This window comes from Fusarium fujikuroi, chromosome FFUJ_chr02, assembly GCF_900079805.1.
Source record: "Fusarium fujikuroi IMI 58289 draft genome, chromosome FFUJ_chr02".
Taxonomy (NCBI): domain Eukaryota; kingdom Fungi; phylum Ascomycota; class Sordariomycetes; order Hypocreales; family Nectriaceae; genus Fusarium; species Fusarium fujikuroi.
The window spans coordinates 2,941,593-2,961,992 of record NC_036623.1 but is presented as its reverse complement, the minus strand read 5'-3'; the positions used below and the strand labels follow the sequence as shown (position 1 = coordinate 2,961,992).

Genomic DNA, 20,400 nt, shown 5'->3' with positions numbered 1-20,400 from the left:
CATAGCGGAACGAGAGGGTACGGATACGGATCTCCGATTTCTCGTTGGTTTCCACATAGAAATCTTCGATATCCTTTCCCCGTTATAGGAAGAATATTCTTACCGAGGCTGAAGAGAAGATTGTTTTGGTTATCGATAAAAATGACGAGGCTGGGTCTTGCTCTGAAATGAGCCCCACTTGAAGCTAGCTCTAGGACACTGGAAAAAGGTGGGGGCACAAGGCTCGAGTAAAATTCTAGAGGATTCTTCTCCAACAAACTCTCCTCTCCTTTCAACTCTTCATATTCTGCTCTTCTCTCTCTGCCTTTCCTTTGCTACCTATTTATTGACATTTTGACCACTGCTCACTCTCTTTCCTTTCAACATCTTCTCTACACCTCCTTCACTAAACTGTAAGTACATGCGTCACTTTTTTACACCAATTGTCGCATCTTCCATGATGAGATATCCAGCTGGCACCAGTCATAGAGTGACTTGTACTCCCTTCATTGATGACCAACATGCTGTGGTCTAAGACCATTTCTGATTCCAATTGCGGCCCTTGTCTTTCATATTCACCTCGATCAACAATCTGCTTGGAGTTTCAGGCTAACAGAGTCAAAGTCATCTAGTACCCCCCCTTCGACCGACTTCACAATGGTTCTACACAACCCCAACAACTGGCACTGGGTCAACAAGGACGTCTCAGCATGGGCCAGATCCTACTTTGACGAGAGCCTCACCAAGGTTCAGGCCGAGGAGGGTGAGGTCAAGGCCAAGATTGATAAGATCCAGAGCATGGATGGTGATGTCGATGTCAGCCAACGCAAGGGCAAGGTAATTACCATCTTTGACGTCAAGCTGGTGCTCCAATATTCTGGTAAGGGAATGCTGTGACTTTGGCTGCAGACATGACAACTAACCATTCAGGATCTGCTCCCGGTGAGGATGATGTTTCTGGTACCATTACTGTGCCTGAGATCGCCCACGACACGGAAGAAGACGAGTACGTGGTACGTAAAACCTCCCCTGCTCTTTCGCCTTCCGTGTTGCCGTAGAATAAACCTCGCTAAGAACCCTCGTAGTTCGACGTAGACATCTTTGCCGAGTCCAAGGAGAAGCAACCCGTGAAGGACCTCGTCCGATCAAAGATCGTGCCCCAGCTGCGCCAGGAATTCCAGAAGCTTGCCGGCGCCCTCATTGCCGAGCATGGCAAGGATATCCAGCATGCCCCCGGCTCCAACCCCTCGAGCGGTTTCTCGACTCCCAAGATTCACCCTCAGAGCTCCACCCCTAAGCCTGCTGCCACTTCCAGCACTCAAAGTAAGACCGGCGGTGTCGTAAACACCACTACCGTGACAGACAACGAAGAGTTCCGAACCACTGCTGAAGAGCTGTACCACACCTTTGTCGACCCTCAACGAATCGCTGCTTTCACACGTTCTCCCCCCAAGGTCTTCGATGGCGCCAAGGTTGGTGGAAAGTTTGAGCTGTTCGGCGGCAATGTGTCTGGCGAGTATCTCGAGCTCGAGGAGCCTAAGAAGATCACCCAGAGCTGGCGATTGAACCAGTGGCCTGCCGGTCACTTCTCCAAACTGCACATCGAGTTTGACCAGAACGACGTCGACCACGTTACTGTTATGCGAGTCAAGTGGGAGGGTGTTCCTATCGGCCAAGAGGACGTTACCAAGCGCAACTGGCTCGAGTACTACGTCAAGAGCATCAAGCAGACTTTCGGGTAAGTTTCAGTGATGGCTTTTCTTGCTCAATTATACTGACCATGAGGGCGTAGCTTCGGCACCATTTTGTAAGCATGCTACAAGACCAAGGAGTCGTGGAGCTGGGGTACATACAAGGATAATACGCTCTCTAGATGAGGGTAGTGACGGGGGGTTGTATAGTCGCTGCTGTGGCGGAGGAGGGCGAGGGCCGTCTTGGGTGATCTGCACAAGACCTAGAAGCGTGTGGTTACGATATCATGAAAGACGTAAAGTAAAGTAAAGCAAAGCAAAGCAAAGTAAAATGAAATAATGCATCAATGGTTAAGAGCCATATTTTGTCATAAGTTATATGGAGTATGTCTAATACCTCGCATATTCGCGTAGTGCCTCTCGTATCAAACTCATTGTCCCGTTCGTCCTTTATTCTTTGTTTCCTCCGAGTCACTCTGCTGTCCATCAGATGATACACTGGGTTTCAACATGACATCTTTTTCGACCCCCTTTCGCGTTCAAAGCCGTAGCTTGCCCAGATCAGATTCTGCCACTTTATATCCAGACGCCAAGCCAGTCACTTTATTAGACAGAGCTATTGTCTCGGTCCAGCCAGGGAGACAATGCTGGGGGACCAAGCCATATACGGTATATTCCAATCATAATGAAAAGCAACCAGGGATAATAAAGACGACGGCAGTACTGATGTCCCGTTGTTCTTGTTTTCTCTGCATCCAAGGTAGAAAGGATACTTAGCATCACAGAATGATTCTTGAGGAGCTAAAACTCTTTCTTCCCCAAAAAGGCAAGAAATTAGGCTTCAGGCTCTCCAAGTCTAGCAGTTTTGTTATTTTGATAGATGCCATGACTGCTTTGATGATTGCACTAACACCGTTCAGAAGGGTGGTATCTGGGCTCTTGACCAAAGCATCTAGCCAAACGCCGTACTGTGTGACATTAGGTCCGAGATGTTAAAGCGCTCTGTGGCTGTTGTGTTGCCTCAGGATGGCATCACAGCAGCGATGGACTTTTCGAAAGTGTTATTGCTGAAGGAAAGGAGCGGAAGAGCCGCCTGCGGCAAAAACCTGCAGTTCTGGTCTTGAACGTATCTCCTAACTTCAGCGGCTGCGAGCCCCGTCTTGTATAAGGGCCGATGCTCTACTGGTATTCTTCACGTTTCTGAAGATTTGATTGGTTTCTTTGCCTATTGGATCTGAAGACTTCCAAACTCAATGAGTCGATAGTCAACCAGGGCTCTTTGGGGCGGATGAAACCAGTTGGTGCTGGTCGTCTCCATTCGATGCCAGTGACCCGGGTCTTCGGCAGTATAAAAATCACCTTTACCCACTGAGTCATTGGCTACTAAAACTACTTCTCGAGTATGAAGCGTTCCAACGTCGCCAGGGTAGAACTGATCAGCTCTGCTGGCTGATAATTTATTGGTATGGCTGTAGCCAAGCTATTGGGTGGCAGGGACATATTTGGAGCATAGGGAGGCTCCTGACCTGACTGAAGCGAGTAAAGGCCCGGATGATATCATAAAGCGGAAAGTCATTGATCCATGGCTCGGGGAGCCGTTCTTCACTGCCGAAAGCTCACTCTTGATAAATCCGACTAATCGTGGGTGAAAGTTCTCCTTGGTCCAGTCGTCCGGACTTACAATAGCAAACTTGTAGCCCACAGACGCAATGATACTCATAATCAAGAAAAAATATCGCAAAGTGATAAAGGGGGGATACCCTTTGAAGCCATAGACGACTGGTGCTCGTGGTTGAGAGCTGAGATACCGAGCATAGTCGAGGCCATTGTTGTGTTGAGCCTGTCGACTAGCCCATATATCAAAGAGATGAACATATGCTTCTATGAAGCCATAAGATAACAGAGCAAATGCAACACCAACAATAGCTATCCAGGGCAGACATCCATGTGCTCAGCCCTGGATATCCATGGAGAGGGACTATCAAGCTCTGAAGATAGAAAACCATTTTGGCGGACACGGCAGACACACCAGGTGAGTGCGTTCGACTCAAGGTTGTGCATAACCAGATGTCTCCTTTGACTACATCGTTCTGCAAAGCTAGAGCACGTTTCAGACTTTCAATGTTAGCAAGCTCGGCATACTAGAACCTTGTTGCAATGATCTGGATTGAAGATTCCCGGTTCTCGAATTCCCACGGGTAATTCCTGAAGGTTGCACGTTTTGCAGTTCAATCAATATCATTCTAATAAAATGCAGTTTTCGCATTATATTCCGTCTCTTCTCGTGAATCTAAAGCTTGGTTTTATCTTGACGTATGTGAACGACAGGTCGTAACTCTTGTAAATGTCATATCTATGATCCAATCCTCTATGCATCAAGCTTGAGTCGGTCAAGCATGGCGTCGATCTTGCCTTGTAGGATCTGGTAGTTGATAGCGTCTGAAACAAACTCATCCTCTGCTTCCGCTCCGTCTAACGTCCTCGCGGCACCTCCGCCATTGGCTTGCCCATTGTTGTCTTTCTTAGCTGCGTGCTTAGTACTAGCAGGAACACCGTCTGCGGCATCTGTCGAGATCTCAGCTTGTTGTGCCACTGCAGCAGCCAATTCTGCATTGGTCTCTCCCTCCTCATCCATCATGTCTTCCAGACCTGCATCCTCAAAGCGATATCTGAATCGATCATCAAGGTAATACCGAATATCGTCCAGCAATTCGATAGTATCTGTCTCTTCTCGAACTGTGATCCGTTGGGCAGACTCTGCAATGAGAGCTTGGAAGTCTTCCTCATCTATGTAGTCCTCTAGGCGATATGCAAGATAACGCGCAGCGAACTCTTCTAATCGCTGGACACGAAGATCCCATGCTGCGTGTATAACGTCGTATATGTTGACGGGTTCCATCTCTATTTGTTCGTCCTCTCCACCCGTGTCGCCATTTCTTTGCGCCTCACCATGAGTGCGGTCTACCAGCACATTGGAGGTGCCGCTACCAAGCGTGCTGATGGTCAGAGCAGCTTTACTCTTAAGATTATCGAGGAACAGCATATCTGCAGCATATAATAGGTCCAAAGCGTGCTCGAGGGGACAGTTAACAGCCTCGGTGTAGAGGTAAGTAAGGATGATTTCAAGAACTGCGGGCGTGCAGTCGATGGTGATGACTCGGAGATGTTCGTCTCGTTTGGACTCGACGAAATCGCCCGAAAACATCTTCTCAAAGTATTCGCTGCGAATGAGCATTGCCTTATGAGCGGGATAAAGGACTGATTTGCGCTTGATGACTGATTCTTGATCTCCGGCTGGGCCAATCGGTATAGTAGGGCGGTCTATTGTTGGCGTTGTCTGACCAGACTTTTCATCCTCAATATCAATGGGTTCGTCAGCGCGAAGGATGACATCTGCAAACATTGAGTTGTCATATTTCCATTTGATATCTTTCACTTGGTCCGTGTCAACAACCATTTTAAGACCGAGAACATTTAGTTTGAAGAAACTTTCGAACTGTCCTCGGGCCCGGTCAACTTCAGATTGATACCGTTGGCGAGCAAGTCTCCTGTCTCCGCCTGCAAGAATAGTCTCCCATAGAGATTCAACCTCGAGCTGTTTGCTGACCTTGTCTAACCCCCTGAATACTTCTTCTTCGGAGTCAGCACCACCCACAGGCGCGATATCACGAGGAACTTCGCCCAAGTAGAGATATCTCAGGACAATGATGAAAGACTGCACAGGTACAGCGTTGGCGAGTTTCCAGGTGGTGGTATCTGGGACAGCAGCAAGTTTAGAACGGAAATAAGGTGACCGTGCTATGAGGATGAATTTGTGAAGATCAAAAGAACGGGAGCCTGAGGCAAGGGTGATATCTGTTGTCTTGGGACTTGTACGGCCAAGAAGAGTTGAGATGTGAGTTGACCAGTAGACATAAGGATCTGAGGACTTGGAGAAGTCATATTGAAGGAGAAGGTTGCGGATGCGATCATTGAGGGCATTGTAGATGCATCGTTCCCCTTGGAAAGTATTTCGTTCCGCTAGGGCGCCTGGAGAGTGTTAGTGGATGACTGAATGTATAGACTTGTAAGTGCCAGGTTGGCAAGACATTTGTTTATGATGAAACTACAATAGTGACTGATTGTATAAGTGTACACTTACCAGATTCTAATAACAGCCGAACAAGCTCATAGTGTCCGCATAAACTTGCCTGCTTGTGTCAGTTCCAAGCTCTGGTGACTTACATGTACCACCACACTTACAATGATGAGAGGGGTGTAATCGAAACGATCCTTGCCATTGATGTTCACACCCTGGCTGATGAGCTCTTGACATCTCTTCAGGTCGCCATGGCGACACGCCATGAGGAACTCATTGAACTCGGGGCTCTCGTCAAGAGGATTCTCCTCGAGGAGAACGCCACTCTCAATGAGCCGAGTCTCTTCGCCAAGCTTTCCCTCGAGTTCGAATTTGCGGAGAACCATGGTTGAGTGAGATTATCAGGGTAAAGCCAGAGAAAGGACAGTCTTTTTTAAGTGGTCTATAAGTGTGCAAAGAAGTTTATTTTTGTTACTGCTTTATCTCCGAAACCCGCCCGCTCGTTTCTAGTTCATGATTATCAAAGCATGGGGATCCCCCTCCAAGGAAAAAGTCGCCATCATCACTGCGGGCTGAAATCAGCCAATGACGACCTACATTTCTTTCACATCGAGGTTATCACGGGATCACGTGCCTGATATGGTCATCGTTCTATCGCGATATCAAACATGGCTTACATGCATAACATCTAAGCCCGCTTCCTCCGAGCATTGCCTTGTTGTTGACAATCATTCTTTGAGGTTGGAATCTGGCGTATGTACTTTACTTGTTCGTTTTCATGTTCTTTCAATTTTCTGTTTCTTAGTCTTACTTGATGGTCTTTTTTCCAGTCAAACTAGCAAAATGAAGCCTTGATTCAGTGCCACCACCCACATTCTCCTGCCAAGCTTCTCACTTAGCTGGCAAATTTGGTTCTTACATTCTTCGGCCTTCACTCTTTGTACAAATCGAAAACATGAGTCCCCTAAAGAAACTCATTCTTCTGATCCTCTTTATCTCTTTTATGGTGTTTGTAGCCTTTTTTGGCCGAATACCTGCTCTGAGGTTCGTCTTACATTTGTCTCTTGTTTACCTAACTTAAAGATATTGACTCGGGATAGACGAACACCTATAGCCGCACTGCATAGGTTAATATGGATCCATATACCCAATCTGATCGCTAGGGTAGATCAGGTGCTCACTGGAGGGAGACTATCGAGCTATCTGTCCCGGTTCAGTAACATGATGCTACATGAGCGACACTGGACTGTTGTGGTGAGTTGTCTTGCTATCCCTTTCGAGGCGGCAGCATAATAACAGTTCAGATTTTCTTCATGCTCATTATGGTTGTGGGCGAGTATATGTTTCTTCCTCAAGCGTGGCCAAAGATTGGACCTTTCACGAAACTCATTGTCGTGGTCACCGTGTTTCTACCCTACCTATTTCTCTACCTGGCATGTGCTGCTGATCCAGGCTACATCACACCTGAAAATCACGCCTATTACATGTCGCTCTATCCCTACGACCACACACTTTTCCACCCGGGGCACATGTGTCGTACGTGCAAGTTTCTTAAGCCTGCTCGTTCCAAGCACTGCAGTCTATGCAAACGTTGTGTTGCAAAGGCTGACCATCACTGCGTCTTCATAAACTCATGTGTTGGCTACGGAAACCAGCACTGGTTCATATTGCTACTGATCTCTACTGCATTTCTGTGCACATATGGTGGCTTTCTTGGATTGTCTATTATTACGGTACGAGTTCAGAGGTACGCCCCTGGCTGGTCTGTATGGAAACCTCGAGGTATGACAGTCAGTCAGTATTTGGCTGGTTGGGGTTGGGGCATTCAAGACAACGTCAATATGGGGGCCTCATCCCTCCTTGCAGCTCTGACGTCTCCATTGGTTTGGGGGCTACTTCTATACACACTTTATCTCGTTTACTGTGGTACTACGACAAACGAAACCCTCAAGTGGTCGGATTGGAAAGAAGATATGCGTGATGGTTTTGCATTTCGTCGCTCGATGCCAATAAATCGCCAGAAGAACGAACGAGCTGAGCCTCGCTTCACGCGCTGGCCAGTCGAGGTCCAACAGATTATGGTCACTACTCAGGATGGACAGCCCCCAAACGATGACCTTCGATATCCTGGAGAAGGCGAATGGGAGAGAGTTTGGAACTTGAGCGATGTCGAGAACTTATACGACATGGGACTATGGGATAATTTGGTCGATATATTTGTCCGTGACTATGGATTTGGGAACAAAAATGACGAACCCAATGCCGAGAGACGGCGCAGGCGGTGATAATATGTCTAGGGGAGGAAAGAAAACTCCAGACCTCGATCCTAAATGACAAAAAGACTTAGGTAACTTTATATAAACTTAGAATATCTACACTAAGTTTAGGATATATTTTACTGTATTTATTTTGGCACCCTATATGAAGGTCTTGTGTTTTCTTGCTCCCCGAGGTCTGTATATAGAGCGAGTGAGCCGGACGCTGTAGTTAGGTGATCTGCAGGCTGACTACAGGAGCCCAACCCGCTCTTTAGTACTCAACAGTCTTGATAGACTGCTGCAGCAGGGGAGGAAGTTCCTCCTGCTTGACAAGTCCCATGCGCACACAGTCGCCCCAGAAGAACATGACCCGATCCTGGGCGTAGCTCAAGTAATCGAACTCATCGGGGTTCAGCAGGTCTTCTTCCTTGATGGTTTCGTCGAGACCTGGGATCTTGGCCTGCACGATGCCCCACGCGATCCAGTGAGCATGATTGGCCGGGCGCCACTGTCGTGTCTCCTCCAACAACTCTCGCACGCGCTGGTCGCTCCGTTCGTCGTTGGCCCGTTCCGCGGCGCTCCATCCTCCAGGTGGTACTCGCGCATCAAGCATGAACTCGACGATGGAGCTTGAGCTGCTGGCAGGGGGGTTGGAAGGTGTCGCAAGTGGCGTAGACATACCGCTCGACATGTTGCTATCAGATGGCGCCAGTCGAGGGGTGGAGTTGCTGCCTTGGAACCGGGGACGGTGATCGACATAGGCTTTGATGAAACGGCGCTGCTCATCCGGGGTGGGATATCGTCGCACATCGCACGCCCAGGGCACTGTAGCATCATGGTAGTTGTATGTCCATTCGTTGAAGTGATTGGCAAACTCGAGACCACGGGTATTAGGGCCCGCATATTCAAAGTCAATGACGATGAGTTGCTTGTGTTTGTTCGCAGCCTGAAGCAGGGGTGACTTTTCGTCATCCGGGCGTATGCGGAGGATATTTCCATATTGCGTCTGGGAATTTGTTAATGAAGAACTTTAAGGCGTATTGTCATGAACTTACATCACTATGGGCAAAGACGAGACTGTCCTTGATCTCTCGTTGGCCTCCCTTGTAGAAACTGTTGAGATGGACTCTGTACTTGGTCATCATGTCCCTGAACTGAGGCCATGGAGTGCCGCACACATAACCTCTCGACTTCCAGGCATGTATCACGGAGTCGCGCCGACCGTTTTGAGCTTGAGCTTCTTTCTTGTACTCATTATCAAGGTAAGTTGCGATTCGCTCGACATTATCGAGCCATTGATCCCAACTCTTCCAAGTTGCTGGTCCGCCCTCCCTCTCATGCGGGAGCAAATCAATACCATCGTGAAGCTCTCTCATTCGCTTGGCAATCTGACGGGACATGTCGGCATCTCGAAGGTCCGCCGGTGTAAGCGTAATAGAGTCAAAGTACTGCTCGAAACGACCATTCTTGAATGTCCCCAACAGGCGAGGTCCGATCTTTTTGCGTGCCAGCCTCTGCAAGACTGACAGTTCGTTGTCTCGGTCAATGAGATGCTCGACCTGTGGTCCATAGATGCGTAGAAGAACCTTTTTGGGTTTTCTTTTGCCCTCGGCCTCATCGATTTCCTTCGGTGGCGTGACGACGTAGACAGCGTTGGTCAAGGCACCACTAAGCCTCTCAACGGAGATCTTATCGCCGCCACCGAGGGGAATACGCCTCCATCCCTTGAGTCGCAACGTATGGGCGATGCGGATGATTTCGTTCTTGAAGCTAAGCCAGCATTCCTTCTCCTTATCAGCCTTGGTATCGGCATCGGCTAGATCCTGCTCTTCATCATCCGCGGCTCCACCTCCGTAGCTCATCGTCTTAGAGTTGTCAAGCCAGACATCGCAGCTGGGTACAACGGCGTCCCCATCGGCATATTCAGTGTCGGAAGAAAGGCCACGAAGTGAGGACCGAGATGGGACCTTGCGATGCTTAGGGCGGGACACTCTAGGGGTCAGATGAGGCAGAGAGTTGAGGCCCATGTGGGATAAGGATTCTTCCAGGATACGCTGAAGTCGATCAAAAGAGACATCGCTTGAGTCAGAGTCGAGAGAATCGGAGCGAGGTCGTCCATTACTGCCTTGTGCGGGTGCTTGAGCCGGTTGAGGTTCTGGCACAGCCTCCGCAACACTTTCTCCCTTCGTGTCCTTAGTTGGCGATTTGGACTTGCGCCTGCGGTGCGTTTTCTTTGACTTCCTCGCGAGTGCCTTGGCCCGTTCATGCTCTAACCAATCTCCGACCTGCGCGAGTAGTTTCTCACTATAATACTGACCACGGTGACCGTGGCCATGGCCATGGTGTTGAGAAGACGGGTTCGAAGTAGGCGGTGTCTCTTCAGGCCGGCTGCCAGAAGGACTGTCGCTAAAGGAAGACCTAGAGGAATTGTTGGGAAGAGAAGAGGGCAGAGGTTTACCACTCAGGCGTCGTCTCAGGTTGGTAGGGAATTGCTTGGTAGGCTGGGAGTCATCCTCGAGAGTTTGAATTTCGGATTCGGGCTCGGCAATCTGGACAGCTGTGGTATATAAGCATTGATTCATTTTGGTTGGAACTTCTGGTAACAAAACGCAAGAGTTGCATGGAGGACAAGATGCACAGCAGGGGAGATATATCCCGGCATGGTCAGACATAATCGAGGGAGCGAAGCTACAATTTGTGTGTGTTCAGGTATGGCATTCTTGTATTTGAACCCACGTCACAGCTCGTGATGCACCCAGTGATTTCTCCCTCATCCGACATATATTTTGAGGAAACCGAGTTGCGCAATAGAAAGGCCATGTGAAGCAAGGCTCGTCGGTCAAGACCAGGTTACGACGTACCTTTGAGGGAGCCGCTCGAGGGACACGGGCGATCAACGTCATCTTCATTTTTGAGGGCAGAGCGCAATGGCTGCTGCTGGGCAGACAAGCCGTTGATCGTGGGGCTCGGCACCGCAGACATGGCGAGGGGAGGAGGTTTTGCTTTCTGAGGAGGGTTTTTGAGTTGTCCAAGGGAGTCACAAAATATATGATGAATATTTTGCGCAGTAGAGAAAGTGTAGTAGGGAAGTGAGGGTGAGTCGCGGTGTGAGAAGAGAGAAAGAGGACCAAGGAGACGGGAGGAGAGTTGGTACCTAGGTAGAGAATTGAGGCGTAGGTACGGGTATGATACAGATGCAAGATCCCCCTCTCTCCCAAAAGTAGAAAAGCGGCCCAAGGGTCACTGGCTCTGGGCTCTCGCTTGCGGCTGGGGTAGACGCAGAGGGGGTGCGCTTAGCAGAACAAGGGACTTGGGGTATAGAAACGACTTATTGGTATTGGCTGGTTTGAGAGCTGAGGCGTTTGATTGAAGTTTAAAATGACATGGTTATCGTCAAACAAAAAGATAAAGGGTCTCTAGAGAATAGGTAAACTACTAATAAAGATAAGTGGTGAGTTGACAAGATAGAACTTGATAGAAGCTCGAGATAAGAGAGTGATACCAATTATATAAGAGGAAGGTTCACCCAGGAAAATAGTCCACATGATCGATCTGGACCGTGAAATTAGACTGGCTCTCTTTTCCTTACATAACCCAAACGTCACAACATCAACTTTCAAGGAACAATAAAGGATTCACGTCCAAAAGAGGCGAATTCTTGACCACCAGATGCTGTTTGACTGGAGTTTACTCCAAAAAGCGTCACCGAAGAAAAACAGGAAACATCCAACGGATCCATGCCTACACCTACAGTAAAAATCAACAGAGGCTGTAGGGAGGCGTTAAGAGGTTCCAGGCCCGGTCCTACAAGGGTGACGTAGTGTGGCACTAGGCCTTAAGGTGACCTCGGTGGCAGTTTTGGGAAGTGTCTCACATGCTCCCGCTTCACCGCCAAGACCTTTCAGGGTCGCTCTGACGATATTGATGCGAAATACGGAGTACTTTTCTTCCTTCCGTGCCGGTTGCTGGTCTGTTCGTATTCTCCGGAACTTTTCTTGCCGGCCCCGAACACTATTGCCCACTCTCGGGCACCGAAGCCGTGGGGGGGCTACCCTCGGCATAACGTCGTCCTACCTCTTCCTCACTCCAGATTCTTAGGTACTGAAGGTCGTGTGGTTGAGGTGGTTGTAGTACTGTTGTCAGGCAAGCAGAGGCAAGAAAATTAAGAACCCTTTTCTAAGTACTTAATAAAAAGACCTCGGTAAGTATAATATATCTTAGCAAGCCTCTAGACTAGTGTATCTTGACACCCTGATTTAACATCAGAAGTTTTCTAGCTCCCTGAGTTCAAGTAACACATCTCACCCATCAAAGTGTCCCCCACGCTCCAGATTCAACATTACATCTTCAACGAGGTAGGACAAGACAGCCTCTTTCTGACAAGTTACACATTTATGCTCGTACGTGGCGTAATACTTGCTCACGTAGCCTCCGGTGTACCCGCGTAGGACAGGACGACTCACAAGTATCACAATACTTGATCTTTCACATCTTGGCAGGTATACAATTCTTTAACTAGATACCTAATGAAACAAGACTTAGTAATACAAAGCACGATAACTATGCCAGACCTCAAAACGTTTCCATCAACAAGCGTCCAATTTGGTAAGCTTACAACTCGAACGTGCCCAGACTGTCCTTCTCATCAAAATTTGTCCTTGAGCCTTCTTAACGCAGCCAGCTGTTATCCCATCTCTGCAAGATATTGCTCCACAGCTCTCTGCTTCTCTTGCATCAAGATTTCGACAGTCTCTGTGATAAACTTAACCCACTCTGTGCCTAACCACCTTTTGGTATTCCAGAGACATTCGTCGTCTAGGTGTGTCGGTTTGTACCGGACCCAATGATCTTCTAAATCGCCCTTGCCATCATAGGGACTCAACTTGCTGAACTGTTGCCAGATCTTGATAACTCGGCGTGCCTCGTCTTCCTCTATCTTGAACCATTCCCGGTGCTTCGTCGTGCATGCTTTGTTCGGACAAGAGGCATTCTTTTTCTCTCTGTGCAAAGTTCGATGGATCAATTTCTCCATCTTCTGAACAGCACAGGGCATGAAGACCCTGAATTTGTATTCCGGGTCATGTTTGCAGTCACTCTTCCATTCGTCTATCCTCCTTTCCACTTGATCGGGTTCGCTGAACTCGGGACACAGTACGCTTCCAATTTTGAGGAATCCAGGCTTTGACCCTTCGGCAAAGCAATATATATACCCAGGTCTCAAGCATTTGACTGGCTTTGCCACTCGACTTATAATATCATGAACTGGCGATTTCTCCGTGTCATCGAAGGTCATGGAGCGACGAGATCGCGATGACTCCGCATCTGATCCAGCTTCCTCACTCTGGTCAACCAAGTCAACCACGTTGAGTTTCATTTTCATCATCATATCGCTTGAAAGGAGGTCAACATCTGTCTGCATGTTTTTGCGCGTTGGGCTTTCCATATGCCTCTCATTGTAGGATCTCTGGCGAAAAGAAGATCGTGGAGTTTCGCACCCCTCAGTGCTAAAGGTAGAATATGGTGTCGAGGCTGTCGAATATGGTGTGAAGATCTCACTAGGATCTGGCGAGGTGACAGACCCTGGTGAGACAAGGAATGCATCGCCTGTGGGTGTTGGGTATGATAGCGGGCCTGGTGACCTGGAATAAATGTTGCGATGTCTCGAGCCGTGGTTTCTTGGAGGCGTCCTGGGGATTTCCCAGTCTCCCAGTGGGCTCTCCCTAGTAAGTCTAGGACGTCGAAGTTCCCGCTGTGTAGATGTCTGACGGGTACACTCGTCCATCCCTTCATCTTCAGAATCTTGTTCGGAACTGGCTTCCTCGTGGCTTAAATCGATGTCTTGTTCAATTGACTCAATCACATCATCGCTAAGATAGCCACCCGAGTGCTCGTAGTCGTCTGTGTCATAAACGACAAAACATTGACTTTGATCCGAGTTTCGTTTGCTCGTGTGCGCTGCTCCACGTTCTCGAAGGGAAGTCGATGATTTCTGAGAAGACTGTACCAGCCTTGGATTTTCTTTGCTCTTCTTCTTGAGCCAGTTATAGAACCTCCTAGCCAACAAGGCATGGGCATAGTCCACGGGATTCGAAAAGCTGTCTCCATCAAACACCAGCGTTTCCGTGTGTATCTTTTCTGGCCTGTGGCAGACAAGTTTCTTGGCCAAGTCCAGGAGAGAAGCCTCAATGGTGGCCTTCTGGTCTTCATCGTTGGAATCATGAACAGCCAGGGCTTGCACAATTGGCTTAATCAATGCTCGTCGCCGTTTTGGAAGTGTGTGGAGGCACTGGCTTTGGGTCTCCCTCCCAGCAAAGCAGTCGATGTCTCCGGTTTGTGGGATTCTGAGCGCGTTGTACAGGCTGCTGTTAGCCACAGCAAGGCTGTTTGCTGGACTCATTTCCAGGAGTTAAGACTAGGGCCAGAGATTTTTTATACACAAGGGACCGGGACATGAAGCTGGCGAGTCAAGGCTTCACAAAGGACAAGCTTGAGGAGGAAAGCGATTGGTGAGGGAACTCCTTCGCGAGAGACCTTTTGATCCTATTTATGTCTTTCTTCTTTCGCGGGGGCTGGGACATCCTTGATCAGGGGGGTCACGAGCGAGCTGTATCGCCTGCAGCTGAGGCTACGATGTGACACCCCATGTACGTGCCCTGGTCCAGATCAAGAACATGGACTATCACCAGATTGGCGAGTCTACGTGGTAGAAGAGCAAAACCGAAAGTTTTGAGGAGATGGAAGAAATTGAACATGTCTTCTCAATCACTTACTGCTCATGTCGTCTAGATCAATTGGCCTTCTGACAGCTCAATCAGCATATTTATTTGAGTGGCCAGACACCGTGTTGTTGGTGTTGTTGGTTGTGATGCAGCTCGTTGGCGCCAACAGTATCTGCAACAGGAATGGACTTTTAGGATTCCTCTTGCATATGTGACCCCTGTTTCACGCAAGGTATAATCAACTCCTTTTCAGCTTTGGCACAAGGTACGGAAAAAGATACCCCTCCCTGAAAGTCAGCCTTGAGATTTTGAAGTAGGCAACCGCCGGATAGATTTGCAGATTTATTATCCTAAATTCTAATGGGAATGCTTCAAGTTCTACACCCAGTGTTCAAAATCCCATTTCTGATTGCATACTTTCTACAGTCTTGCCTCAGCTGCCTCCAACTCACTTGGGTACTTGACTCCATCTTCGAGGCCACTAATCTGATTTCCAATCTCCAGAGGCGGCAGCTTGACGTAACCTTTCGTGTGCGAGAGGGCTGATAATACCCATTCCCTGGTTGCCTTAATGCCTTCGTTGTTAAGCGCCCAAACCACAGCATCTACGACATCGTCCACGATGACGGCTGGCTTGTATCGAGGCTCCTTCTCCGTCGATGTCTGTCGCCAGACGCCAGTTCGTACAAGAATGGGCACCCACTCGGTACCATCCTCCGCTTCAAATTCGCTAGCACCCCGGATGTCACTTTCTGGGTTATCGCCAATCATGTAAACGCGTCGAAGAGGGTGGCATTTCGATGTATCATGCCCAGGGCTTTGACCACGATTGCAGGCCATATCATGGTAGTACTGTAGCAGCCTATCATGAGCGTATTTGTATGTGTGGTTGGATGGTTTGCCAAGTGCGCTGAACTGCAGTTCTGTTCCGTTGGTAGTCGTTGACCATACTCCCTTGAGTGCCTCCATGAATGCTCCAGTGCCAAATCGGTTCACTGGATAGTTTGTTTTCCATAGCATATCAAGGTTGGAGATCCATAGTCCGGGTTGGCCATCTTGCTGCCAGCCATTGTTGGGCAGAGACTCATTACCATTCCGGTTCGAAACAGTTCCGAGGTAGCCTTGATGGGATATTAAAAGATCGTGGATGATCTGAATATCTACTGACCAGTCTCTTGGATCGTTCCAGATGAAAATGTGATCAATTTTGAGAGCGTTTGCAGGGACATTAGTTGTGTAAGGGTCCTTCAGCAAAGGAATTCGCTTTCCATCTGGTAATGGCGTCGGCTTGCCATTGATCTCGCCCTCAATATGCTCAAAGGGAAACACGTCCTTGCACTCGGCGAGGATATCCGCCGGGGTGACAACACGCTTGAATCCATACCTACAGCAATTAGCTTACCAGACAATATCTCCCCATAGCAATGATACTCACCCAAGGGCAATTTGACGAGCTTTTTCAGGATGAGATCCTGTAATTAAGACAGTGCCATTGTTCTTGACATGGTCACTCCAACCACTCATTGGCGTGTGGGACAGAATCATCCTGCCTTTTACCACATCGTCATTCTTGGCGATCTGGAGTCTTTCTTGAAGAGTCTCTGCTTTTTTATCTTCAGGGACGCAACCGCCGTTTGTCAAAAAGACATATCGGATGCCATTGCTTCTGAGCATCTTGATGACTTTCTCAGCTCCATCCACTCTGTTGCGGCCTTGGTACAAGACACCGTCAATACTGTCGTTTGTCAGCTCCTGGTACACTTTTTGTATTCGCGAGTATATTTCCTGAGCCGGAGGAAAGGACAAGAGACACCGTACGAAACCGACTTACTCAAATGCAAAGGCAAACTCGGAAAACAGCTTTCGTGCCAGGTCGGTGGGCTCCTCATATTGATTTGGGTTGACACATAGTGAGCCCTTTGGCTTGGATAGATAAACGCTAGAGGTAGTGAATAGCCTCTGTGATATAGAGGAGGCTCTTAAGACAGCCGCCGTCGTCGGTGCGACAGACCGTAGCTGCGTCAATCGACGTGCGGCGAATCGGCATTGGCCGACCACACCGAAGCGTTGCATGTTTACCGAAATGCGAAGGATCAAGTATTAGAGAAAATATACGCCAGAGCTTCAAGCTTAGAGATCTCAGTGAGATGACAAGATAAGAAAAGGTACAGTGCAGCGACGACGTGTGATGCTCAAAGTTAACTATTAACTAGTTGTAACGCTTTGTTTAAGTGCCAACTTGTTAGAGTCATGGTTGATAAGAGGCCTGACTTGTCTTGTCGGTAATATCCACCCACAATTGATGCGAGCCGAGGATCGCCATAACCCAGTGCCCAATATCTAAGTTGAATACCAGCAGACCACGACACAAAAAAGAATCGTTCGCGAGGCTATTCTCTCAATGCAGTTCATGGAAATGTACAGTTGATTGAGTGGTTCCTAATATCACAGTATCCTTCTATGGCTTCATGATTCTGGTGTTACAGTACTTTTACATCACCCGCAATATCTGCTCATCTTACAACCCAACCACGGATGTTCTTTTTACTTAGAGCCAAATAGCGAATGCTCTATTTCTTATCCCAGTCCTTCATGTGGTCCAAAATGAGCGCTGCGGCCTGCTGAGGCGAGTGTTGTCTGCCCAATGCCTCAACGAAATCACCATCCGGGTCCATCAAGTAAAAGTAGATGCTGTGGTCCACCAAATAGTCCTGTCCTGGCTTGACGTTCTGAGGTGTGCTGAAGTAGACGCGGTACTTCTTGCAGAGCGCTTTGATCTGATCATACGTGCCGGTCAGACCAATGAACTTCTCATGGAACTCGCCCAGGTAATCCTTAAGAGCCTTCGGGGTATCACGGGCCGGATCGCAGGTGATAAAGATGGGAAGAAGTGCACCTGGGGCCTTTTCTTCGACGATATCCAACATGGTAGCCATCTTGTCGAGTTCTTCGGGGCAGATATCAGGGCATCGAGTGAAACCGAAGTACACCTAATAAAAGTTAGCCATGGACGCATTCGTTTTGAGACTGCAAAGCTCGTTTCCTTGACATACCAAGGAGTGTTTGCCCTTCATCATCTCGCTGGTAAATGGCTTTCCATCCTGATCGATCAACTCAAAGGTTCCTCCAACTTTTGGTCGGCCCACGCCCTTGGCCGCCTCAGCTATTCTCTTACGCTGCATACGCGCCTTTTCAAACTCGAAGTACCATACTAACAGCCCGCAGGTACCGACGAACAGGATTCCGGCCTTCCAAGAAAAGGGCTGTTGTGCATTTGTCAGCTCATTGCTTCTTCAATCGCCATCGAATTTTCCCCAGATCTTTGTTCTTCATACCCCATTGCTATATCGGCTCTTGGCCTGCTCGATCGTCTTGTATTTTGTTCGGCGCTGGGTAATGGGCTGTCTCGACTGGATTGGCGCTCGTGGGAGGGTTGGTCGGAGCTGCTTGGGCTGGAGAGCGCTGCTGGACAAACATCGCTGGCATTGTCTCGTCGAGAGGGATGAGAACACACCCCTCAGTGCTCTTGACGTCGTGACCGAATTCGACATGGCGAAATGACTCTAGGCAAGAGTCGATAAACTCATGCAAAAGCTAAAGAATCTACTACGTAAACTTACATCTTTCGATTGTCACAACCTTAGTACTAAGGTAAGCTCCAAAAAAAAAATACATGGTCCGGGCTTTTACCGGGTTTGTTGGTTCCGCCTTAGTCATTCAGACTATCCACCATCATTTCTCCCATCTCCAACAGCTCGTCACTTACACCGAAGTTTCATTTTCCGTTTTTCTCGATTAGCTTAATAAACTGTCGGTGCTTGTGTTTCCCTCGAATTGCCTGTCTCCCGGTCTATTATATAAATCGTATTGTGTCAAGTGACCACACATTAATAGTATATAAGAGGCACCATCTGCCAACACTGTCAACACTCCACAATGGAACAAACCACCCCAACAATAGGACAAAGCGAAGACTCTCGCTCTGAGCTCTTTGAAAATAACACAAAGAGCGAAACGGTTGCTGAGAGTACCCCTCAACCTCCGTCAGATGCCAACCCCGCCTCCTCCAACTCACCTTCACATCCTCCTTCTACATCTGCAGAACTTAACAACATGGCCGCTCACACAGCTTCAAAGAAGAAGGGCACCGCTTCGACAGTTAAGAAGACGCCTAAGCGATCAAAGAAAACAGGGGGGCCAAGGGCGGCGAAAAGAGCCAAACCCACGCGGTCAGGTTCCGCGGGAGATGCCCATGAATCGGCAGGATCCGAACTCGAGGAATCCGACCATGGGCCATATTGCCTATGCCGAGGGGCAGACGACCACCGGTGGATGATATGTTGCGAAAATTGCGAGGATTGGTTCCATGGAGAATGTATCAACATGAACAAAGAGGTTGGCGAAAATCTGATCGAAAAATTCATCTGTCCACTCTGCACAAACGAGAGTCTCACAACTTTATATAAGAAAACATGCGCCTTGGGTGGATGTAGGAAGGCGGCTCGAATAGCTCAGGGGGAGAAGAGCGTGTTCTGTTCCAACGAGCATGCACAAACATGGTGGGAGCGCATGGTAGCCAAACTTCCCAAGGCAAAGGGGAAAGGAGGAGTTAACGACCAGCTTACCCAGGAGGAATTTATGGCGCTCCTTCAAGGTGGTCTTTCAGGAACTGACGAAGAAGGGCTTTGGAGGCTGGTCAAGGCACCATTTGCAGGCCAAGAGTCCAATGTTACAAACGGAACTGACAAAGGTATGTCGCTGTCGTATCCTACCTATCACAAATCGGCTAATAAATATCACAGAAAATTCGGATCAGATGCACCTCTCTGCGGAGGAGAAAGAGCATCTCGAAAGTGCAGCCGCAGCACGCTTTCACTTGGCCGAGGAGACAGTTCTCTGCCACAAAATGCTCACTCTCTTGGAGTTCGCACACGAGCGGCGGCAAGCTGCAATTACTGCCGGTCGCTTCAAGGAAGATATCTGCGGATACGATGAACGTCTCGACAGTATTGGTGCCCGGGACGCTTTTGAAGCGTTTGCAAAGTCGCCAGAAGGCGAGGCTATTTTCAAAGCGTCCCGAATGAGCGATCCTCTAGGAGAAGGCGACGAAGTTCGCGGTATGTGTGAGCGCAAGCGTTGCAAGTTTCATGGTGGATGGTATAAGATGCTTTCATTGGGTCTCAAGCATCAGATTCGGGAAATGGCAACACAGGCCGATGAGGTTGGAGAAGAAGAGAAGGCTATGCGCCAAGCCGCAAAGGATAGATGGAGGCGGAAGCAGTCAGAAAAGAACTGGGTTGAGGTTCTGGATGGTTGAAAGCTGCTGCTACTTGGGCGTTGCTGGCGTATACGGGACATTTGCTGATTGTTAGGCGCTTAATTATGTCACCATCAAACTATCATTATAGACCTTTCCAAGCAGTTTGGCAATTTTTTATGAAAGGAACTACAAATGTCTACTGCCAATCATAAATCAGGAAGAAAAAGACCGTTCGCACCTGACTGTAAACGTTGTACCTCATCCATAAACTACAGCATAGAAATTTACACTTGTTGCACAAGAGGGATCGATGAGTTTATCATTGAAGGATGGATGTAAGTGAGCATTGGCCTCAACCTCATTCAAATAGGCACTTCCGATGCACTTATACGCTTAAGCTACCTAGGAAGACTTG

At 48.5% G+C, this 20,400-nt stretch overlaps 8 protein-coding genes; 3 read left to right on the top strand and 5 right to left on the bottom strand.

Moving 5' to 3' along the window:
• Positions 1 to 636: 636 nt before the first annotated feature.
• Positions 637 to 1,721, top strand: FFUJ_04402 (related to AHA1-stress-regulated cochaperone; the record flags this gene model as incomplete). XM_023572317.1 has 3 exons in its annotated part: positions 637 to 859; positions 910 to 992; positions 1,065 to 1,721. The coding sequence occupies 3 exons, from the start codon at positions 637 to 639 to the stop codon at positions 1,719 to 1,721; spliced, it is 963 nt and encodes a 320-aa protein (XP_023426462.1).
• A 2,317-nt stretch (positions 1,722 to 4,038) lies between these two features.
• Positions 4,039 to 6,134, bottom strand: FFUJ_04403 (related to bood POZ containing protein; the record flags this gene model as incomplete). XM_023572316.1 has 3 exons in its annotated part: positions 4,039 to 5,699; positions 5,812 to 5,860; positions 5,913 to 6,134. 3 exons carry the CDS (start codon positions 6,132 to 6,134, stop codon positions 4,039 to 4,041), a joined length of 1,932 nt encoding a protein of 643 aa, XP_023426461.1.
• A 936-nt stretch (positions 6,135 to 7,070) lies between these two features.
• Positions 7,071 to 8,033, top strand: FFUJ_04404 (related to SWF1 Spore Wall Formation; the record flags this gene model as incomplete). The annotated part of the gene is made up of 1 exon (XM_023572315.1): positions 7,071 to 8,033. One exon carries the CDS (start codon positions 7,071 to 7,073, stop codon positions 8,031 to 8,033), a length of 963 nt encoding a protein of 320 aa, XP_023426460.1.
• A 244-nt stretch (positions 8,034 to 8,277) lies between these two features.
• FFUJ_04405 (related to choline kinase) lies at positions 8,278 to 10,988 on the bottom strand (the record flags this gene model as incomplete). XM_023572314.1 has 3 exons in its annotated part: positions 8,278 to 9,012; positions 9,062 to 10,563; positions 10,868 to 10,988. 3 exons carry the CDS (start codon positions 10,986 to 10,988, stop codon positions 8,278 to 8,280), a joined length of 2,358 nt encoding a protein of 785 aa, XP_023426459.1.
• Positions 10,989 to 12,690: 1,702 nt separating this feature from the next.
• On the bottom strand, positions 12,691 to 14,403 carry FFUJ_04406 (uncharacterized protein; the record flags this gene model as incomplete). Its single annotated transcript, XM_023572313.1, has 1 exon — positions 12,691 to 14,403. The coding sequence occupies one exon, from the start codon at positions 14,401 to 14,403 to the stop codon at positions 12,691 to 12,693; it is 1,713 nt and encodes a 570-aa protein (XP_023426458.1).
• Positions 14,404 to 15,145: 742 nt separating this feature from the next.
• FFUJ_04407 (related to cat eye syndrome critical region protein 5 precursor) lies at positions 15,146 to 16,798 on the bottom strand (the record flags this gene model as incomplete). XM_023572312.1 has 3 exons in its annotated part: positions 15,146 to 16,109; positions 16,161 to 16,460; positions 16,557 to 16,798. The coding sequence occupies 3 exons, from the start codon at positions 16,796 to 16,798 to the stop codon at positions 15,146 to 15,148; spliced, it is 1,506 nt and encodes a 501-aa protein (XP_023426457.1).
• Positions 16,799 to 17,295: 497 nt separating this feature from the next.
• FFUJ_04408 (probable SCO1 protein precursor) lies at positions 17,296 to 18,276 on the bottom strand (the record flags this gene model as incomplete). XM_023572311.1 has 3 exons in its annotated part: positions 17,296 to 17,715; positions 17,779 to 17,988; positions 18,061 to 18,276. The coding sequence occupies 3 exons, from the start codon at positions 18,274 to 18,276 to the stop codon at positions 17,296 to 17,298; spliced, it is 846 nt and encodes a 281-aa protein (XP_023426456.1).
• A 385-nt stretch (positions 18,277 to 18,661) lies between these two features.
• On the top strand, positions 18,662 to 20,042 carry FFUJ_04409 (uncharacterized protein; the record flags this gene model as incomplete). XM_023572310.1 has 2 exons in its annotated part: positions 18,662 to 19,475; positions 19,528 to 20,042. 2 exons carry the CDS (start codon positions 18,662 to 18,664, stop codon positions 20,040 to 20,042), a joined length of 1,329 nt encoding a protein of 442 aa, XP_023426455.1.
• Between the last annotated feature and the right edge of the window lie 358 nt (positions 20,043 to 20,400).